Below are 22,989 nucleotides of genomic sequence, written 5' to 3'. Positions count from 1 at the left end.
TGCCATTAATGACTATGATTGTTCATCCATCACATTTACCAGTAATTAATTCAAGGACACAGTCGATTCATTCTGAGTTGTCTAATGTAAAAAAAAAAAAAAAATCTATTCCTCCACAATGGTACACTGTTTTAGGACCTTGGGGAAGTCAGCACAGCGTCTCTCCCAATGGACCATAATAAAGAGTATGTTACTAACTAACTTATGAAAAGCAGAGGAAAGAGCTTCTTGGTACTAGTGAGGACAGTACAACTCAAGGAGTTTTTACCTGCGGTTAAGATCATAGCGCGCTCCTGAAAGAACTTCAATGCGCAATTGCAGCTCTTTTGAGAATAATCACAATGGGAGCCTCGCAGTCTGCGGGCACTGAACACGAGTTCCAAGATATGGCTGATCGAACTGGATGTAAGTAGCCTAGGCTTTACAATACTCAGTTTTATTTCACTTTCTATTTGATTATAATCAAATGCAAAATAACTCCTTATTTATCAATAAATAGCCTAAACTTTGATGAAGGGAAAAATACTCTACATGACCAAAAGTATGTGGACACCTGCTCACTGAACATATTCCAAAATCATGGGCATTAATATGGAATTGGTAACCCCTTTACTGCTATAACAGCATCCACTCTTCTGGGAAGGCTTTCCACTATATGTTGGAACACTGCTGCAGGGACTTGCTTCCATTTAGCCACAAGATCATTAGTGAGGTCGGTAATGTTGGGCGATTAGGCCTGGCTCACAGTTGGCGTTCCAATTCATCCCAAAGGTGTTCGATGGTCAGGGCTCTGTGCAGGCCAGTAAAGTTCTTCCACACCGATCTCGAAAAACAATTTCTGTATGGACCTCGCATTGTGCATGGGGGCATTGTCATGTTGAAACAGGAACATTTTCCCCAAACTGTTGCCGCAGAGTTGAAAGCACAGGGTTGTCTAGAATGTCTTTGTATGCTATAGCGTTAAGATTCCCCTTCACTGGAACTAATTGGCCTAGCCCGAACCATGAAAAACAGCCCCAGATCATTATTTCTCCTCCACCAAACTTTACAGTTGGCACTATGCATTGGTGCAGGTAGCGTTTTCCTGGCATGTGCAAAACCTAGATCCGTCTATTGGATTGCCAGATGGTGAAGCGTGATTCATCACTCCAGTGAACACGTTTCCACTGCTCCAGAGTCCAATGGCGGCGAACTTTACACCACTCCAGCCGATGCTTGGCATTGCGCATGGTGATCTTAGGCTTGTGTGCGCGGCTGCAAGGCAAAAGTAAAATGAAGCATGAAGCTCCCGACAAACAGTTCTTGTGCTGAAGTTGCTTCCAGAGGCAGTTTGGAACCCAGTAGTGAGTGTTGCAACCGAGGACAGACGATTTGTACGTGCTACGCGCTTCAGCACCTGGCGGTCCCGTTCTGTGAGCTTGTGTGGCCTACCACTTCGCAGCTGAACCGCTGTTGTTCCTAGATGTATCCACTTCACAATAACAGCACTTACAGTTGACCGGGGCAGTGTAGCAAATCTAGAAGTGCCTCCTCATTTCATATTTCAAACTAGAATTCTGAATTGCATAGTCGCATTACTTTGGTCAGTCTTCTGAAGAGCACAGAATAAGATGCTGTATTCCAGCTGTTTTCACATGAATAGACAATAGTTGGATTGTCCTTCTGTCATTCCATTGAAAATCTGATTAGAGGGTGGTAGGTAAGGACAGAGGGACCACTGTTTATTGAACCAGATGTATAGAATGTCATGCAACTTGCCAATATGGCTCCATGCAAGATTAATATGTTGAGTCTACAGCTTACTCTATAGTCCGATGTCTTACTTTATAGTGAAAATAATAAAATTATAATTTGTGATTTCAATATTACACTGTCAATTATGTATCTAAAAATTAATTGACAGTCAAACAAATATCACAATATTTTTGGAAGTGAAAAGTGTTGCTTCCCCTCAGCGTATAACATGTGGATGAAGTACAGGTTTGCTTCCCCTCAGTGTATAACACGTGGATGAAGTACAGGTTTGCTTCCCCTCAGCGTATAACACGTGGATGAAGTACAGGTTTGCTTCCCCTCAGTGTATAACACGTGGATGAAGTACAGGTTTGCTTCCCCTCAGTGTATAACACGTGGATGAAGTACAGGTTTGCTTCCCCTCAGCGTATAACATGTGGATGAAGTACAGGTTTGCTTCCCCTCAGTGTCTAACACGTGGATGAAGTACAGGTTTGCTTCCCCTCAGCGTATAACACGTGGATGAAGTACAGGTTTGCTTCCCCTCAGTGTATAACACGTGGATGAAGTACAGGTTTGCTTCCCCTCAGTGTATAACACGTGGATGAAGTACAGGTTTGCTTCCCCTCAGCGTATAACACGTGGATGAAGTACAGGTTTGCTTCCCCTCAGCGTATAACACGTGGATGAAGTACAGGTTTGCTTCCCCTCAGTGTATAACACGTGGATGAAGTACAGGTTTGCTTCCCCTCAGCGTATAACACGTGGATGAAGTACAGGTTTGCTTCCCCTCAGTGTATAACACGTGGATGAAGTACAGGTTTGCTTCCCCTCAGTGTATAACACGTGGATGAAGTACAGGTTTGCTTCCCCTCAGTGTATAACACGTGGATGAAGTACAGGTTTGAAGCAGTACCTAGGTGTTTGGAACGTTGATCTGTTAATCTTATCAGCTGGCTGCTTGCATAAACGGGATGACTGATTTTCAGAAGAGAGCGGTGAGAGAGTTCAATGAAGACTGATAATATTACTCTGATTGATCATGGACCGTTTCCAATAAAATTCCAACTTAAGTTTATTACCATGTGTGTAAAGTGAGAATGGAGATCTTGAGAATGAATGCACCGCCACCTACATGAATCTGTACACCTGCCTGTGCAAAGTCTAGTTTGTGGTAGCCTGTTGTTCTGTGGTTACTGAAGCACATTCACCTACAGTAGTTGTTGCTCCTGTAAATATCCATTTGAGTATGTGCTCTTAACAGGCACTGAGAGGAGAAGCAAGTTCCTCCTTTAAAATAAACACTATTGTTGGCTAAATAACCTCTTCCAAATATCACAATCTGTGGTTCTATAACTGTATCTAGCAACCATAACATTCAAATGCTCATGTGAAGACATTAGCCCACACGTAAGTCAATAATTCAATGTTCCCTTTGAATGCAAATATAATCACACCCGTGTGTTTGTTTTTCCATCAGGCTGATTGTGTTTTTATCATCAGGCTGATTGTGTTTTTATCATCAGGCTGATTGTGTCGTAGGCCCATTGTTGTCACAGTTCTGAACAGGTTTATCTGTTCTGTACCTGTTTGCACCTTATTTTTTGCTACAGTTCATTTACATGTTTTGCATTTCACAACAGATAGAATCCAGAAGGAAAGCTTGAATGAAATTAAAAGCAGTGTAAAGATATCCAACCAGTCTAGGAGGGTGGTGTATCTGGAAATAGAATACTCTCAAGTTATTAGGACTTTAAGTCTTAAGTGGCTCACTACTGATAAATTGCTAGTGCTAATATGCTCTAAACTACTGTGATTGGTTTATTTCAGTTTCCCTGGAGCAGATTGGCAACATCAACAAGAGATTCAGACAGCTGAGTAACAATGAGGAGACACTAAGGTATTGTCACCAACTCCCTCACACAGTCCACCAACACCCTCATACAGTCCACCAACGCCCTCATACGGTCCACCAACGCCCTCGTACGGTCCACCAACGCCCTCGTACGGTCCACCAACGCCCTCATACAGTCCACCAACGCCCTCATACGGTCCACCAACACCCTCATACGGTCCACCAACGCCCTCGTACGGTCCACCAACGCCCTCATACAGTCCACCAACGCCCTCATACGGTCCACCAACGCCCTCGTACGGTCCACCAACGCCCTCATACAGTCCACCAACACCCTCATACGGTCCACCAACGCCCTCACACGGTCCACCAACGCCATCATACAGTCCACCAACGCCCTCATACGGTCCACCAACGCCCTCGTACGGTCCACCAACGCCCTCATACAGTCCACCAACGCCCTCGTACGGTCCACCAACGCCCTCGTACGGTCCACCAACGCCCTCATACGGTCCACCAACGCCCTCGTACGGTCCACCAACGCCCTCGTACGGTCCACCAACGCCCTCGTACGGTCCACCAACGCCATCACACGGTCCACCAACGCCCTCACACGGTCCACCAACGCCCTCGTACGGTCCACCAATACCCTCACACGGTCCACCAACGCCCTCATACGGTCCACCAATGCCCTCGTACGGTCCACCAACGCCCTCGTACGGTCCACCAACGCCCTCGTACGGTCCACCAACGCCCTCGTACGGTCCACCAACACCCTCGTACGGTCAACCAACGCCCTCGTACGGTCCACCAACGCCCTCATACGGTCCACCAACGCCCTCGTACGGTCCACCAACGCCCTCATACGGTCCACCAACACCCTCGTACAGTCCACCAACGCCCTCGTACAGTCCACCAACGCCCTCGTACGGTCCACCAACGCCCTCGTACGGTCCACCAACGCCCTCGTACGGTCCACCAACGCCCTCGTACGGTCCACCAACGCCCTCATACGGTCCACCAACGCCCTCGTACGGTCCACCAACGCCCTCATACGGTCCACCAACACCCTCGTACAGTCCACCAACGCCCTCGTACAGTCCACCAACGCCCTCGTACGGTCCACCAACGCCCTCATACGGTCCACCAACACCCTCGTACAGTCCACCAACGCCCTCGTACAGTCCACCAACACCCTCATACGGTCCACCAACGCCTTCGTACAATCCACCAACGCCCTCATACGGTCCACGAACACCCTCATACGGTCCACCAACGCCCTCATACGGTCCACGAACACCCTCATACGGTCCACCAACGCCCTCATACGGTCCACCAACGCCCTCATACGGTCCACCAACGCCCTCATACGGTCCACCAACACCCTCGTACAGTCCACCAACGCCCTCATACGGTCCACCAACGCCCTCGTACGGTCCACCAACGCCCTCGTACGGTCCACCAACGCCCTCATACGGTCCACCAACGCCCTCGTACGGTCCACCAACACCCTCGTACGGTCCACCAACGCCCTCATACGGTCCACCAACGCCCTCATACGGTCCACCAACGCCCTCATACGGTCCACCAACGCCCTCATACGGTCCACCAACGCCCTCGTACGGTCCACCAACGCCCTCATACGGTCCACCAACGCCCTCGTACGGTCCACCAACGCCCTCATACGGTCCACCAACACCCTCGTACGGTCCACCAACGCCCTCATACGGTCCACCAACGCCCTCATACGGTCCACCAACGCCCTCGTACGGTCCACCAACGCCCTCGTACGGTCCACCAACACCCTCGTACAGTCCACCAACGCCCTCATACGGTCCACCAACGCCCTCGTACGGTCCACCAACGCCCTCATACGGTCCACCAACGCCCTCATACGGTCCACCAACGCCCTAAAAAGGTCCACCAACACCCTCACACGGTCCACCAACACCATCATACGGTCCACCAACGCCCTCATTCAGTCCACCAACACCATCATACGGTCCACCAACGCCCTCATTCAGTCCACCAACACCATCATACGGTCCACCAACGCCCTCATTCAGTCCACCAACGCCCTCATACAGTCCACCAACGCCCTCATTCAGTCCACCAACGCCATCATTCAGTCCACCAACGCCATCATTCAGTCCACCAACGCCCTCATTCAGTCCACCAACACCCTCATACAGTCCACCAACACCCTCATTCAGTCCACCAACACCAACATATAGTCACCAACACCAACATATAGTCACCAACACCAACATATAGTCAGTCCATCATTGTCTGTTACCCATATCCATGTATTCATAACACACCCCTCTTCATTGAAACACGTTGAGTATTATTTACCTAAACTAAGGGTACTATTCAATCAGATCCGCTTTAGCCGACATCCACATAGCGGTTGTTTTGGCGGTGTCGGAGGTGAAACTGTGTTAGAGCTGTCAAATCCACAAGCAGCTCCTGGCATAATACCTAAAGCGAACATGAGATGCCAAAGAAACTTCTATTTGGTAAGTGGTAAACTTAAGTTGAACAGTAAGAATGGAGACCTTGACAATATATGTGCTCCCACCTTTATAAATCTACACCTGCCTGCACGGAGTCGCATTGTGAGAAATCTCATGCAGCCTTGTTTACAAGTTTGAACACTTGAATGTGAGATGTAATCTACACCTCGATTAGGCCGATAGAAATCCTCATCATTTTGTTTAATCAGTTAAATGTGAGTGTCATTATTTCTATATCGCCCACATGTTCTCCTTCTGAACTAATATTAGTGGGATGAGTGTGGCTTCGTGACAATGAACCGGAGCAGCTGCTCAGAAGTTCCACCTCCGACACCTCCAAAACAGCAGCTATGCGGGTGTCGGCTATCGCCGGTCAACGCATGATCTGATTGAATCTAGGCCTAAAATAGTGCCTGCTAAGTCCTTTTGAATGTGTTGCATTGTGGGTATGTATGTTATGGACACACACAGACATAGGCGCACACACAATCACTCATCATTGGCAGGTTGCCTTGCATAGTGACATAGTGATAGATTGCACATGCCTTCCCTTTAAAAAGAAAGGAGAGGGAGTGTACAAGTATTTATTTTGATATTCTATACTGTACTGAATTTAAATAATATGTATTGACAGAACAATAACCTTGACCTTTAGAAAAAAGACACCCTTTAACTTTGATTACTAGAGGTAAATAACTGTTATATCATGTTTTCTGTTTTGCTGTTTACTTGTTACGAACATATTGTCATATCATGTTTTCTGTTTTGTTGTTGACTTGTTACTTACGTATTGTCATATCATGTTTCTTCTGCAGTCGAGAGGATTTGGCCAGCATCCCTGCTCTAGATAACAATCCAATCCGGGCTCAAATTATTAATGCATTCTTTGATAAAAGGTGAGTATATAGCCTAAGTGTAATATTGAAAATATCCTCCGACACATTGGTGGTGGCTGACTTCCGGGTTAAGTGGGCATTGTGTCAAGAAGCAGTACGGCTTGGTTGGGTTGTGTTTCGGAGGACGCACGGCTCTCGACCTTCGCCTCTCACGAGTCCGTACGGGAGTTGCAGTGATGAGAAGTACCAATTGGATACCACGAAATTGGGGAGAAAAAGGGGTAAAAAATATATAAAATTAAAAAAATATTTGAAAATATTGAAATCACTCATGCAATACATCTTTACTGCCATTGACTGTTATAACCAAGTTATTACACATAGACAAGAGATTTGTTCATGAAGTAATCAGTGATGCTATAAAGGCTTTAGTCGTGAAGCATGTTCAGCACATGGCAGTCAGTGAATTGCCATGTAACTGTAACTCTATGCCTCTCTAATTGTTTGGTTGAACCAAACTGAACCCTGCCCTCTGGTTTAACCAGCTAAATGCCTCCTCTGTATACCTGATACAGAAACCTCCATCAGAATGAGACGGGTACAGTCCAGAAGATTGGCTTTGAGGAGTTCCTTATGGTGATGACTCACTTCCGCCCAGCAGCCATGGGCCTAACGGAGGAGGAGAGGGAGAACCTGAGGAGGGAGAAACTACGATGTGAGTTTGGTTTGGTGATGAGTAAAGTAAGATTGTCTAAGACTTGTGTTAGTACCCTGGGCTAATGCCTAGGCTTTAACTCAGTGAGCTAACGTGGTCTTGAGTCATGCAGAATACATGGGTTTGATACTAAGTCAACACCAAGATTTATAATTGAAGAAAAAACACATATTCTGAGTTGCTATTCTAAGGGCTATTCTTCAAGCATAGATATAATTCTAACAAAGTTTCAGTTCAGTAATCATACTCTTGTCTAGAATCTAAATAGGGCCTAAAGTGCACCAACTAGTCTGTCTTGATCCTCATAATCATGGTTGAATCTCAGAGACCAATTATTTTCTAATCATTCATTACTTCCTCCTACATGTGGAATAGGCCATTAGAGTCATATCCTTCCCCTGAACAATGATAGTAAGAAAATATTTGGTAAAAAACATACTGTTAAGCTTGTTCCTCTTTATTGTCTCTTCAGTTCTGTTCAACATGCATGACACAGACAGCGACGGCACCATCAACCTGGAGGAGTACAGACGGGTAACGCCTCTCTTTACTTCTCTCTCCTCACCATAGTCCTCCAGACCCAGGGCCTGTATTCACAAAGGGCCCGACTCAGACTTGGGAAATGTACGCCTTTCCTACACACTTCTCAGTAGTTGGTGTTCATCTTGTGCTGGTGCGTAACAGGCTTTGCAGGCATGTTTCCCTTGGCGCACTGAATTAATTTAATTAAACCGCTGAAAACTGTCCCAATTGCTGGCCAACAGATTTTCTCGTGGAGTTTTCATTCAATATGTTTTTCAGTAAATATATCTGAAGCAATCCCTTTGAATTTAGTGTAGGCCTATCTTTAATTTGAATTTTCTTGACAGACTCACTAGAATTTATGGAGAGAAGGGTTCAGAATATTAGGGATCAATTAATGAAAGCCATCTAAATATATGCATATTCATCTCTGTTTCAGAACCAATTGGTAGATTTAAAAATACTCTGATCTTGTATATTATTTAGGGTTAGGAAAGTATTTATGAATAAAATAAAAAATACACCTGTTTGATTCATCCTGAAAGTTACCATATTCAATTGTTCAATCCATTACATATCGGAAGGTGAGAACAGTGTACAATAGGGGTTGAACAGTAGTCCTATAAATCTACCCTAATAATCATGGAACTGTGATGACAATGGTCCTGTCGTTACGGCTTACTCATTTACCTACTCATTTACCTAGGCTCTTTTCAATAGTTCTTATCAATCTGTAAATTACAGTGCATGGAGAATGGTGTTATTTCTATCAGAGAAGTTGATGTTGTTCCACTTGGAACCAACAGGTTGCTCGATCTTATTCACAGTTTCATCGCATGTAAAGGTGGGAATGAAGTCAAGGTCAGAATACGGTGTATCTGTAGACACCACAGCCAAACCATCATTTATTTGATCTCCACCCCAAACGAACAGCAGGGTGAATAGCAGGGTGAATAGCATGGTGAATAGCATGGTGCATAGCATGGTGAATAGCATGGTGAATAGCAGGGTGAATAGCATGGTGAATAGCAGTGTGAATATCATGGTGAATAGCATGGTGAATAGCATGGTGAATAGCAGGGTGAATAACAGGGTGAATAGCATGGTGCATAGCAGGGTGAATAGCAGGGTGAACAGCAGGGTGAACAGCATGGTGAACAGCAGGGTGAATAGCAGGGTGAACAGCATGGTGCATAGCAGGGTGAATAGCAGGGTGAACAGCAGGGTGAACAGCATGGTGAACAGCATGGTGAATAGCAGGGTGAATAGCAGGGTGAATAGCAGGGTGAACAGCATGGTGCATAGAATGGTGAATAGCATGGTGAATAGCAGGGTGAATAGCATGGTGAACAGCAGGGTGAACAGCAGGGTGAATAGCATGGTGAATAGCATGGTGAACAGCAGGGTGAACAGCAGGGTGAACAGCATGGTGAATAGCAGGGTGAACAGCATGGTGAATAGCAGGGTGAATAGCAGGGTGAATAGCATGGTGAACAGCAGGGTGAATAGCAGGGTGAACAGCAGGGTGAACAGCATGGTGAATAGCAGGGTGAATAGCAGGGTGAATAGCAGGGTGAACAGCAGGGTGAACAGCAGGGTGAACAGCAGGGTGAATAGCATGGTGAACAGCAGGGTGAATAGCAGGGTGAACAGCATGGTGAATAGCAGGGTGAACAGCAGGGTGAATAGCATGGTGAACAGCAGGGTGAACAGCAGGGTGAATAGCAGGGTGAATAGCATGGTGAACAGCAGGGTGAACAGCAGGGTGAATAGCATGGTGAATAGCAGGGTGAACAGCAGGGTGAATAGCAGGGTGAATAGCAGGGTGAACAGCATGGTGCATAGAATGGTGAATAGCATGGTGAATAGCAGGGTGAATAGCATGGTGAACAGCAGGGTGAACAGCAGGGTGAATAGCATGGTGAATAGCATGGTGAACAGCAGGGTGGATAGCAGGGTGAACAGCAGGGTGAATAGCAGGGTGAATAGCATGCTATTCTCATGCTTAAGTTCAAGGTCAGTATACTCATAGAGAGAAAAGTGCATAAAAGGGACTTTCCATTTACGGGTGTGTTTAACTCGGGTCGGAATTCCCCCCAAAGTGTCTCAGAGAAGTAGTGCTGATGTAGCATCAGGTCCCCTTGTCCACATAGTTATCTTTTACATTAGGATCTAAAACGCAATACTGATCCTGTCAGCACTCCTATCCCTGTGACGCTTTGTGATGGACGGTTTATCATTGACCATTTTAGTATAAATTGAGTTTATTCCAATATACATGGCAGCTTTAAAGCTGAATTGCGTGTACATCAGAAGTTCAAGATAACACAATAAATTAATAAATGTTTTATGGACCATTGTGCTGTTTTCTATCTAGGTGGTGGAGGAGCTCCTATCTAAGGCTGGCACTATCGGGCAGGAGACCGCCAAAGCCATCGCAGACGCTGCCATGCTGGAAGTGGCAAGCACTACAAGGGGCAAAATGGTAACGGGGATATCACTAACACTGCTTTATTGTACTACTGATCAAATAGTTATGAAGTAGGTATATGAGTAAGATATGCTGATAGCACGATTCATTACAGTGAACCACACCTTATTTTGAAGTGCAAAGTACTGTTCTACTGTGTACTGCTTTGTGTCGTGCCTAAGAACAGGTCATCATGCCTTATTGCTTAAATTGGGTTACTTTGTTTTTCAGGAACCTGATGAATTCTATGAAGGAATCACTTTTGAAAATTTTCTACAGGTATGGTGTTACTGTGTATTGCACAAGATATTCAAATTGGCTGTTACATAAAAAAAAAGGAAATGCCATTTCACTATGAGTTATGCAAACACAAGCTATTAAAACAGTGACATTTGGTGTCTTTAAATTCTGATATACTTTATATACAGTATACTTTAAATACTGTATACTTGATATACTTTATGCTGTTTACTTTATATACTGTTTACTTTATATACCTTATACTGTTTACTTTATATACTGTTTATTTATATACTGTACTGTATACTTTACATACTGTATACTTTACATACTGTATACTACCATATCAGTCTTACATTCCACTACCTTTTCTCCCCTCAGATTCTAAACACCTTCGATATTGAGACGAGGATGCATGTTCGCTTCTTAAACATGGACACTGCAACCTTGCGATGTGGAAAATCTAAATGAGCCCAGGTCTCCTTTAAGAGACATCGTTATTGTACTGCTGTTTTTTGTTGAATTAATCTCTCCCGTCTTCCTCTGTAATGAAGCCAAATACTTTTCATAAAATACTTTTCATGCACTAAAGTGTAATTAAATACCTTTCATATGCACTAATATTTAAATACAATTAATATGCACTAATGTTTTCATACTTTTAATTATTAATGGGAAATTATTATCAGAATAATACATTGTGATACATGACATGTAAATGCACAATATTGCCTACATATACCCCCCTCATCCTTCATACCCCCCCCCCCCCCCCCCTTCATACCACCCCCCTCATGTCAATGTTATGTTTACAGTACTGACATTTTGAGTGCCTAGATGTTCACATGACCTGTTATGTGGATCACTTCTGAGGATCAGAGTTGGCAATGGCATCCAGGGTCACTTTTATTCTGGCTCACATTCAGAGCCTGAGACACAGGGCACAGTGCATTCCTACAGGGCTAGAGAATACACTTGGGACTCATTTATCTACTTCACAGAGCTTTATTATGTCTGTGCATTTCCAATTGAAACACTGGACACTGTCCTCTGCTATGGCCTTGGTAGGGAGACTTACAGCACTCTCTGTAAGTTGTAAGTTTCACCACTACTTTTTTGTTTAAATTCTATTTCTAATACATTAAATGGATATTGTGCCTTATGCCCAAAGAACTTGCAATAGCCTTGACAGTAATTTATATACATTTTCTATTAATTCAAAATAAATAAATTGTGATGAAAAATGTCAACATTATTTGTGTTTTGCGTGCATCTTCTTGTGAATACAGAAGCACTTTACGCAGTTCCACTGAAGTAAATTAAGCAGAAAGATTAGTTGATTGTTGTTCAATTTATGGAGCATACTGTATCAGTGTGAAGTTCAATATCTCTTTAACAAAATATAATCCCATCATGACAATGCATTTATTCTGAATTCATTTATTTTACATCAGAAGTTCAATTAAACAACTCACTATACAAAATGTGGATAGCAAGATTAAAACCAATGCTTTGAATGTACATTTACACCTTTGTCACGCCCTGACCATAGTTTGCTTTGTATGTTTTATGTTTTGTTTGGTCAGGGTGTGATCTGAGTGGGCATTCTATGTTGTATGTCTGGTTTGTCTATTTCTATGTGTTTGGCCTGATATGGTTCTCAATCAGAGACAGGTGTTTTGCGTTGTCTCTGATTGGGAACCATATTTAGGTAGCCTGTTTTGTGTTGTGGGTTATTGTCTATGTGTTAGTTGCTTGTGTCTGCACTGTTTATTTATAGCGTCACGTTCGTTTGTTGTTTTGTAAGTTTGTCAAGGGTTCTTCGTTTCTTCGTTTATTAAATAGAAGAATGTATTCACTTCACGCTGCGCCTTGGTCCTCCTCTCTTCCACATTACGACGATCGTGACAACCTTTATAAGGAAACATGAGGTTCTTTAAAAAAAAATACGGACCACTACCTTCACAAACAAAATTCAAAATTAAATTCAGTTTGGAAAATCAAACAGATTTATAAAAGCTGGTTTGATTTGTGCAGACCCCATATCCTGGTTAAACCAGACTGAACACTGATGAAACAACAGTGAGCACAGCATTCAGTCTTCTTATCTATGCATAGTCACTTAACCCGACCTACATGTACATATTACCTCAAATACCTCAACTAACCGGTGCCCCCGCACATTGACTCTGTACCTTGCTGTTGTTATACTACTACTATACTACTGCTGTTTAATTATTTGTCATTTAAATTTTTTACTTTCAATTATTATTATTTTTTTTACTTAAGACTTATTTCTCTTAAAACTTCTTAAAGCATTGTTGGTTAAGGGCTTGTAAGTAAGCATTTCACCGTAAGGTACACCTGTTGTATTCGGCGCATGTGACAAATAACATTTGATTCGATTTTTGATTTAACCAGGATATGAGAACAATGCAGTCACACATCACATACAGTATATAGTGTCCAGAGGCCCACAACCAGTGTATAAAAATCCTGGTTGTAGATTGGGTACGTGGGTCAGTAGGAAGGGTGAGAGCAAGACAGGATGTCATAGGGAACGGCCAGGCCGATGTTGTAACCAGATGACTCTACGTAGTGAGACCTGCAGATGGGCAAAACATGGTCCTGGGAGGAAGAGTCTTCAGAGAAGTCCTAGTGGCAGATCACTCCCCTGTGTCTAATGTGGACAGAGAGAATGAGGTGAGTTAAACAACAGACACTACTCTCTGTCCCCTGTGTCTAATGTGGACAGAGAGAATGAGGTGAGTTAAACAACAGACACTACTCTCTGTCCCCTGTGTCTAATGTGGACAGAGAGAATGAGGTGAGTTAAACATCAGACACTACTCTCTGTCCCCTGTGTCTAATGTGGACAGAGAGAATGAGGTGAGTTAAACAATAGACACTACTCTCTGTCCCCTGTGTCTAATGTGGACAGAGAGAATGAGGTGAGTTAAACAATAGACACTACTCTCTGTCCCCTGTGTCGTGTGGACAGAGAGAATGAGGTGAGTTAAACAACAGACACTACTCTCTGTCCCCTGTGTCGTGTGGACAGAGAGAATGAGGTGAGTTAAACAACAGACACTACTCTCTGTCCCCTGTGTCGTGTGGACAGAGAGAATGAGGTGAGTTAAACAACAGACACTACTCTCTGTCCCCTGTGTCGTGTGGACAGAGAGAATGAGCCAATGCTCTCTGCATAATGTTCTCTGCAGAACAAAGTAGAGGTGCACTAAGCCCAAAACGTATACGTATGAGAAGTATTTTCTTGTGCAATGATCTGTATTGGGATAGGACAGCCTGAGGAAGTACTTAGAACCGGGGTATGCCATGTTTATGAATAGCATTAGCATCAAACTGCCTTCAGGGTTTAGAGTGTCAGCGGGAGTCAGTGTTAGAGGGGTGAGGGAGGGTCTGTGCGTTATCAGTCACCTGCAGTAGGCTGTGAGGTCGTCGTCTGTGATGCAGGCCCCTCGTGGAGACTTTCGTCTGGGATGTTGGTTTTCACCAGGGAGCTGGTGTTGAACCGGACGTGTCTGACTGGGTGCCTGAAAATAGACAGGAAGGAGAAACAACAAACACCATTTATTACAATTAAATATTTTTTATATATTTTTCGCACAATCCCAAACACTCACAAACCCAAACACACACAAAACCCAAACACTCACAAAACCAAACACACACAAACCCAAACACACACAAACCCAAACACACACAAACCCAAACACTCACAAACCCAAACACACACAAACCCAAACACTCACAAACCCAAACACACACACACACTCACAAAACCAAACACACACAAACCCAAACACACACAAACCCAAACACACACAAACCCAAACACTCACAAACCCAAACACTCACAAACCCAAACACTCACAAACCCAAACACACACAAACCCAAACACACACAAACCCAAACACACACAAACCCAAACCCACACAAACCCAAACACACACAAACCCAAACACTCACAAACCAAAACACACACAAACCCAAACACTCACACTCACAAACCCAAACACACACAAACCCAAACCCAAACACACACAAACCCAAACACACACAAACCCAAACACTCACAAACCCAAACACTCACAAACCCAAACACTCACAAACCCAAACACACAAACCCAAACACAAAAACACACAAACCCAAACACTCACAAACCCAAACACACACAAACACACACAAACCCAAACACTCACAAACCCAAACAAACCCAAACACTCACACACACAAACCCAAACACACACAAACCCAAACACTCACAAACCCAAACCCTCACACTCACAAACCCAAACACTCACAAACCCAAACACTTACACTTACACTCACAAACCCAAACACACAAACACATACACTCACAAACCCAAACAAAACCAAACACTCACACTCACAAACCCAAACACTCACAAACCCAAACACTCACACTCACAAACCCAAACAAACCCAAACCCAAACACTCACAAACCCAAACACACACAAACCCAAACAAACCCAAACACTCACACTCACAAACCCAAACAAACCCAAACAAACCCAAACACTCACAAACCCAAACACACACAAACCCAAACAAACCCAAACACTCACAAACCCAAACACTCACAAACCCAAACAAACCCAAACACTCACACTCACAAACCCAAACAAACCCAAACACACACAAACCCAAACACTCACAAACCCAAACACTCACAAACTCAAACAAACCCAAACACTCACACTCACAAACCCAAACACTCACAAACCCAAACCCTCACAAACCCAAACACTCACAAACCCAAACACACACAAACCCAAACACTCACAAACCCAAACACTCACAAACCCAAACACATTCACTAAGGAGCTGAGAATTGATCAATCAATACTGATGCACCTGTTGGTTTGCTGCCAATGTCAGCCTGATAGGTCAATGTTGCATATTGCTGAATATTTTTTAAATGCATACAAGTGACAGGAACCGCAAGACACATAAATGAGGATATGAATAAGTGCAGAACAGCACATGTCCGTCCTCTACCTGCCTTTAGTGGCACAAACAAATAGATGTGTCAACAGATGCACACTAAACAACCAAGAGAAAGAACTCTCTTGTCCCACCTTCCACAGGTTGGCTCCCATCCTCATCTCCCAGACGCAGACCAATCCCTCGCCTCCGCCGCTCACAATCTTCCAATCGTCTGCCTGCACGGAGGTCATGTGGAGGTCATGTACGGAGGTCATACAGTGATGTCACAGAGGAGCCGGTGCACCGGTAAAACACCCTCACACTGAAACGGAACACACAGAGAGGAAGTTGTAATTTCATCTTTACTAGGTTACCAGAGCAACTGCGGTGTGTCAGAACAATTCATTACAGAGGGAACTAACAGAGAAGCAGTGAAACATGATCAGAGAAGATACACACCAACAAAGACAGGTAGAAACAGCAAGAGCAGGTGGCATGGAGAGGTTTTCATCTGCTTCTGCCCTCATATAAACCAACATGTCGTTACTATAGCCACCAATAACACTAATTCACTCAAAGCTACAAATATTTTAGGTGTTCTGAACTGATTAAACATGATCTCTGTCCCAAATCCCACCCTATTCCCTATATAGTGCACTTCTTTTGACCAGAGCCATATGGGGCTCTGGTCAAAAGTAGTGCACTATATAGGGAATATGGTGACATTTTGGGCCGTGTTATGGCAGTGCTGTAGCATTAATAAAACTAAGAGGAGGATTCTTGGGTCTGGTTTGACGAGCCACACATGCCCCATGGACCTCAGCCCCATCTGTTCATCACCGCTTCAGTTTATTGGGTCCCCAGCAACAGCCAGAGGATGAGTCCATGCTAAAAGCTTTCCAAAAGTTCATACACCAAATCTAATTTATTTGGGGGTGAACAGATTAAATTTCCGCTTCAAGAAATTAAACGAATCAGGGTTGCATAGCTAAATGGGCATTAGTATTGTAACTAAGACGTATGGCGAGACATGGCCTGTGTCCCAACAGGCACCCTATTCCCTAGGTCATATGGGCCCTGGTCAAAAGTAGTGCACTATATAGGGAATAGGGTGCAATTTAAAATGCAGCCATGGTCGTGGCTGCTGAGTGGTGTTGTTTCAGGGGATTAAAAGTTACTGTCTGGCAGTCTGTTTGAAGTGTGCCCCTGTCTTTCCTAAGCTGCCAGTGAATACGCTACTACACATTAATCATCCCGATCCTTGTTTTCTACTAGAAAACACAGCAAAGTGAGAGCGGGCCTGCATAAACCAGATTGGGATTACATCATCGTACCGTGGACACTCAAATACTGTAACATAATCTTAATAGTTGAGGTCAATAAATGTATGTTGAAAACTAGACTAACTATTTGATGTTTTAACACATAGTGCAGAGTCACAGACTGCCATGAAACAGAAAGCCTACTAGAGGAGACATTGCAGACAGGCTATTTTGCTACTGGCACAGGACCACTGGGCACGACCTTGGCTCTCTCTCCCTCTCCCCATCTGTGGCCTGGGCATTTATGATCAGGCAGTATTCCAGACAGCCCCGGTCTAATCAGGACCCTCATTTGCTCCCTGGAAACTCCAGAAAAAGAGTGAGAGAGCAACCAATTTGGAGAAGAGGAGGAGAGGAGGAAGACGTGCATTAGGCCCTGGCCTTTGGCCACCCTGATGGACAGCCATAACAGACTCCAGCCCCCCTCAACCAGAGCAGATTCCAGCCCCTAGCCCCCCTCAACCAGAGCAGACTCCAGCCCCTAGCCCCCCTCAACCAGAGCAGACTCCAGCCCCTAGCCCCCCTCAACCAGAGCAGACTCCAGCCCCTAGCCCCCCTCAACCAGAGCAGACTCCAGCCCCTAGCCCCCCTCAACCAGAGCAGACTCCAGCCCCTAGCCCCCCTCAACCAGAGCAGACTCCAGCCCCTAGCCCCCCACAGCCAGAACAGACTCTACCCCTAGCACCCCACAGCCAGAACAAACTCTAGCCACTAGCCCCACACAGCCAGAACAGACTCCAGCCCCTAGCCCCACACAGCCAGAACAGACTCCAGCCCCTAGTCCCACACAGCCAGAACAGACTCCAGCCCCTAGCCCCACATAGCCAGAACAGACTTCAGCCCCCTAGCACCCCACAGCCAGAACAGACTCCAGCCCCTAGCCCCACACAGCCAGAACAGACTCCAGCCCCTAGTCCCACACAGCCAGAACAGACTCCAGCCCCTAGCCCCACATAGCCAGAACAGACTTCAGCCCCCTAGCACCCCACAGCCAGAACAGACTCCAGCCCCTAGCCCCACACAGCCAGAACAGACTCCAGCCCCTAGTCCCACACAGCCAGAACAGACTCCAGCCCCTAGCCCCCCACAGCCAGAACAGACTCTACCCCTAGCACCCCACAGCCAGAACAGACTCCAACCACACACAGCCAGAACAGACTCCAGCCCCCCACAGCCAGAACAGACTCTAGCCCCCCACAACCAGAACAGACTCTAGCCCCCCACAACCAGAACAGACTCCAGCCCCCCACAACCAGAACAGACTCCAGCCCCTAGCCCCCCACAGCCAGAACAGACTCTACCCCTAGCACCCCACAGCCAGAACAGACTCCAACCACCCTCAGCCAGAACAGACTCCAGCCCCGCACAGCCAGAACAGACTCTAGCCCCCCACAACCAGAACAGACTCTAGCCCCCCACAACCAGAACAGACTCCAGCCTCCCACAACCAGAACAGACTCCAGCCCCTAGCCCCACATAGCCAGAACAGACTCCAGCCCCTAGCACCCCACAGCCAGAACAGACTCCAGCCCCTAGCACCCCACAGCCAGAACAGACTCCAGCCCCTAGCACCCCATAGCCAGAACAGACTCCAGCCCCTCACAGCCAGAACAGACTCCAGCCCCCCACAGCCAGAACAGACTCCAGCCCCCCTCAACCAGAGCAGACTCCAGCCCCTAGCCCCCCTCAACCAGAGCAGACTCCAGCCCCTAGCCCCCCTCAACCAGAGCAGACTCCAGCCCCTAGCCCCCCTCAACCAGAGCAGACTCCAGCCCCTAGCCCCCCTCAACCAGAGCAGACTCCAGCCCCTAGCCCCCCTCAACCAGAGCAGACTCCAGCCCCTAGCCCCCCACAGCCAGAACAGACTCTACCCCTAGCACCCCACAGCCAGAACAAACTCTAGCCACTAGCCCCACACAGCCAGAACAGACTCCAGCCCCTAGCCCCACACAGCCAGAACAGACTCCAGCCCCTAGTCCCACACAGCCAGAACAGACTCCAGCCCCTAGCCCCACATAGCCAGAACAGACTTCAGCCCCCTAGCACCCCACAGCCAGAACAGACTCCAGCCCCTAGCCCCACACAGCCAGAACAGACTCCAGCCCCTAGTCCCACACAGCCAGAACAGACTCCAGCCCCTAGCCCCACATAGCCAGAACAGACTTCAGCCCCTAGCCCCACACAGCCAGAACAGACTCCAGCCCCTAGCCCCACACAGCCAGAACAGACTCCAGCCCCTAGTCCCACACAGCCAGAACAGACTCCAGCCCCTAGCCCCCCACAGCCAGAACAGACTCTACCCCTAGCACCCCACAGCCAGAACAGACTCCAACCACACACAGCCAGAACAGACTCCAGCCCCCCACAGCCAGAACAGACTCTAGCCCCCCACAACCAGAACAGACTCTAGCCCCCCACAACCAGAACAGACTCCAGCCCCCCACAACCAGAACAGACTCCAGCCCCTAGCCCCCCACAGCCAGAACAGACTCTACCCCTAGCACCCCACAGCCAGAACAGACTCCAACCACCCTCAGCCAGAACAGACTCCAGCCCCCCACAGCCAGAACAGACTCTAGCCCCCCACAACCAGAACAGACTCTAGCCCCCCACAACCAGAACAGACTCCAGCCCCCCACAACCAGAACAGACTCCAGCCCCTAGCCCCACATAGCCAGAACAGACTCCAGCCCCTAGCACCCCACAGCCAGAACAGACTCCAGCCCCTAGCACCCCACAGCCAGAACAGACTCCAGCCCCTAGCACCCCACAGCCAGAACAGACTCCAGCCCCTCACAGCCAGAACAGACTCCAGCCCCCCACAGCCAGAACAGACTCCAGCCCCTCACAGCCAGAACAGACTCCAGCCCCTCACAGCCAGAACAGACTCCAGCCCCCCACAGCCAGAACAGACTCCAGCCCCTAGCCCCCCTCAACCAGAACAGACTCCAGCCCCTCACAGCCAGAACAGACTCCAGCCCCTCACAGCCAGAACAGACTCCAGCCCCCCACAGCCAGAACAGACTCCAGACCCTCACAGCCAGAACAGACTCCAGCCCCCCACAGCCAGAACAGACATCAGAGAGACTGACTACATACAAGACTACTACATCAGAGAGACTGACTACATACAACACTACTACATCAGAGAGACTGACTACATACAAGACTAATACATCAGAGACTGACTAGATACAACACTACTACATCAGAGAGACTGACTACATACAAGACTACTACATCAGAGACTGACTACATACAACACTACTACATCAGAGAGACTGACTACATACAAGACTACTACATCAGAGACTGACTACATACAAGACTACTACATCAGAGAGACTGACTACATACAACACTACTACATCAGAGAGACTGACTACATACAAGACTACTACATCAGAGAGACTGACTACATACAACACTACTACATCAGAAACTGACTACATACAAGACTACTACATCAGAGAGACTGACTACATACAAGACTACTACATCAGAGACTGACTACATACAAGACTACTACATCAGAGAGACTGACTACATACAACACTACTACATCAGAGAGACTGACTACATACAACACTACTACATCAGAGACTGACTACATACAAGACTACTACATCAGAGAGACTGACTACATACAAGACTACTACATCAGAGACTGACTACATACAAGACTACTACATCAGAGAGACTGACTACATACAACACTACTACATCAGAGAGACTGACTACATACAACACTACTACATCAGAGACTGACTACATACAAGACTACTACATCAGAGACTGACTACATACAAGACTACTACATCAGAGACTGACTACATACAAGACTACTACATCAGAGAGACTGACTACATACAACACTACTACATCAGAGAGACTGACTACATACAACACTACTACATCAGAGACTGACTACATACAAGACTACTACATCAGAGACTGACTACATACAAGACTACTACATCAGAGACTGACTACATACAAGACTACTACATCAGAGACTGACTACATACAAGACTACATAAGGCGGAGGGACAAAGTTAACTCTTCTACTTTGGCTGTTGTTGCAGGTGAGCTGGGGGTTCCACCTTTAAAAGACTGGCTATTCACAACGAGTCATAGAGTTGTCTGGGCTTTGTCTGCATTAGTCTGTCTACTTATTGCCTGATGAATTTGGTAGGAAAGTCATGGCAGGAGTTTGATTGGTAAGGATTCTGCCCAAAACGTTTTTATTTATTTTACCTGCCAACTCCTGTACCGCTGTCAGGGACAAGTGCAAATGAAATTGGCTCCTTTTCTGTCTTTCTTTCCCCCATTCTGAGAGCCAGGTTGCAGATGCAGTGCGCGTGTGTGTGTGTGTGTGTTTTAGCGGCTGAATGGCGAGGCCACAGGACAGCAGTGTGAAGGCTGCCAGCATCTGTCTCCCGTTGTCTCCCTCACAAATACCCCCAGGCTATAACACTCTGCTGATCCACGTAGCTCCCTCTTATAAAATCTATTTTATTTTCTGCCTGATTTCATTTAGGTTTTCTCTGTTTAGTTTTTCCAGGTTTCCGTTTCTCCTGTTTTTTCAGGTATTCGCTCTCAAAATCAGATTTTGTTTATTATAGAAAAACAACTATATTGGTTGTAAGTCCACAATAATGCTTAAAACACACCAGGAGAGCACTTTTGAGGTCTAGGATTTTTGGGTGTAGTTATCCTTTAATTCCAGCAAGAGGCTGTTGTTGAGCTGTGTTTTTGTAGAACGTGTGCTAGTATAGTTTGCAAAACAACTACCCACTGGATTGATGCAAATAATCATGATATCATTCTGCCAGGTATGCATAGACTACTTTGTAGACTACTTTCAATACATTTAGTTGATCTCTCTCTCTCTCATCAGCTGTGATTGTGTGTTGAGGAATATTGTGTTGTAATAAACAGGTTTGTTTCTGACTAGAGCCCAGCAGGTGTACCCAAGGGAGCCACTGGATCTAATCTGGTACTACTGTGGTGCTAAAATCTGACAGGCAAAATAATGTGCCAGTGTGTGTGTATGTATGTCTGTGTGTGTGTGTACACTCAGCAGGTGTAATGACACATTGGGTCCCATACCTCCTGTCTTTGTTTCCTCACACCATCAGGTGAGGGGGGCTGTCTCTTAGGTTGACACAGGAGAAGTCTGCTGCTGAGTTTCCCAGAGACACCTCAGACTGGCCTGTCTATAGACTGTATATCTGGATCTGTACACAATACTACACAGAGGGTTAGACTCCTTCACTGGCTACTAAAAATTATTCTGCACCAGAATATAAACAGAGGTAACACATAGAAACAGAGTTATTTGGCAATGGATACTGTTGCTACAGACACTGCAGCATGAGTTAGATAACACCTGGATTTTAGCAGATTGAGCAGAGTGTAAAACGTGCTCATGGTGTACTCTACATCTAGCAGCAGCATGAGACATGCAGCAGTGAAGACAGACGTTGATCCTCACAACTTTTTTCTCTCACACACCGTCTCTGTCTGTCTGAGCTCTGAGACTCATCACAACACTTTCCATTGCCTACGCTTTTACACAGGAATTCATCTCTGTGCTGTTAAGGGAGCGACATTAACAGAATCTAAATTAAATAAAATGGTTGTCAGTAATTATAAACACTACATTTTCTTGGCAAAATGGGCTATGAATACAGTATTGTAAAGCTTAAATAACAAAAAGGTTTGAATATGATAGGAAAGACATTGACCCACAAGCATATCAATATTAATTCAAAGAGAATGATTAATTGTGTTCCCTCCAGC

At 45.9% G+C, this 22,989-nt stretch overlaps 1 protein-coding gene and 1 pseudogene across 1 annotated transcript; one reads left to right on the top strand and one right to left on the bottom strand.

Annotated features, from left to right (window-relative positions):
* Positions 1–133: 133 nt before the first annotated feature.
* LOC139545012 (calcineurin B homologous protein 3-like) lies at positions 134–12,143 on the top strand. The gene is made up of 8 exons (XM_071352326.1): positions 134–405; positions 3,565–3,634; positions 6,921–7,001; positions 7,517–7,656; positions 8,129–8,190; positions 10,556–10,663; positions 10,880–10,927; positions 11,270–12,143. Exons 1-8 carry the CDS (start codon positions 342–344, stop codon positions 11,357–11,359), a joined length of 663 nt encoding a protein of 220 aa, XP_071208427.1. The 5' UTR covers positions 134–341; the 3' UTR covers positions 11,360–12,143.
* A 99-nt stretch (positions 12,144–12,242) lies between these two features.
* LOC139546011 (F-box/WD repeat-containing protein 8-like) overlaps positions 12,243–22,989 on the bottom strand; it is a 38,551-nt pseudogene continuing 27,804 nt past the window's right edge.

This window comes from Salvelinus alpinus, chromosome 19 (genome assembly GCF_045679555.1).
Source record: "Salvelinus alpinus chromosome 19, SLU_Salpinus.1, whole genome shotgun sequence".
Classification (NCBI taxonomy): domain Eukaryota; kingdom Metazoa; phylum Chordata; class Actinopteri; order Salmoniformes; family Salmonidae; genus Salvelinus; species Salvelinus alpinus.
This window is presented reverse-complemented; position numbering and strand designations above follow the sequence as displayed.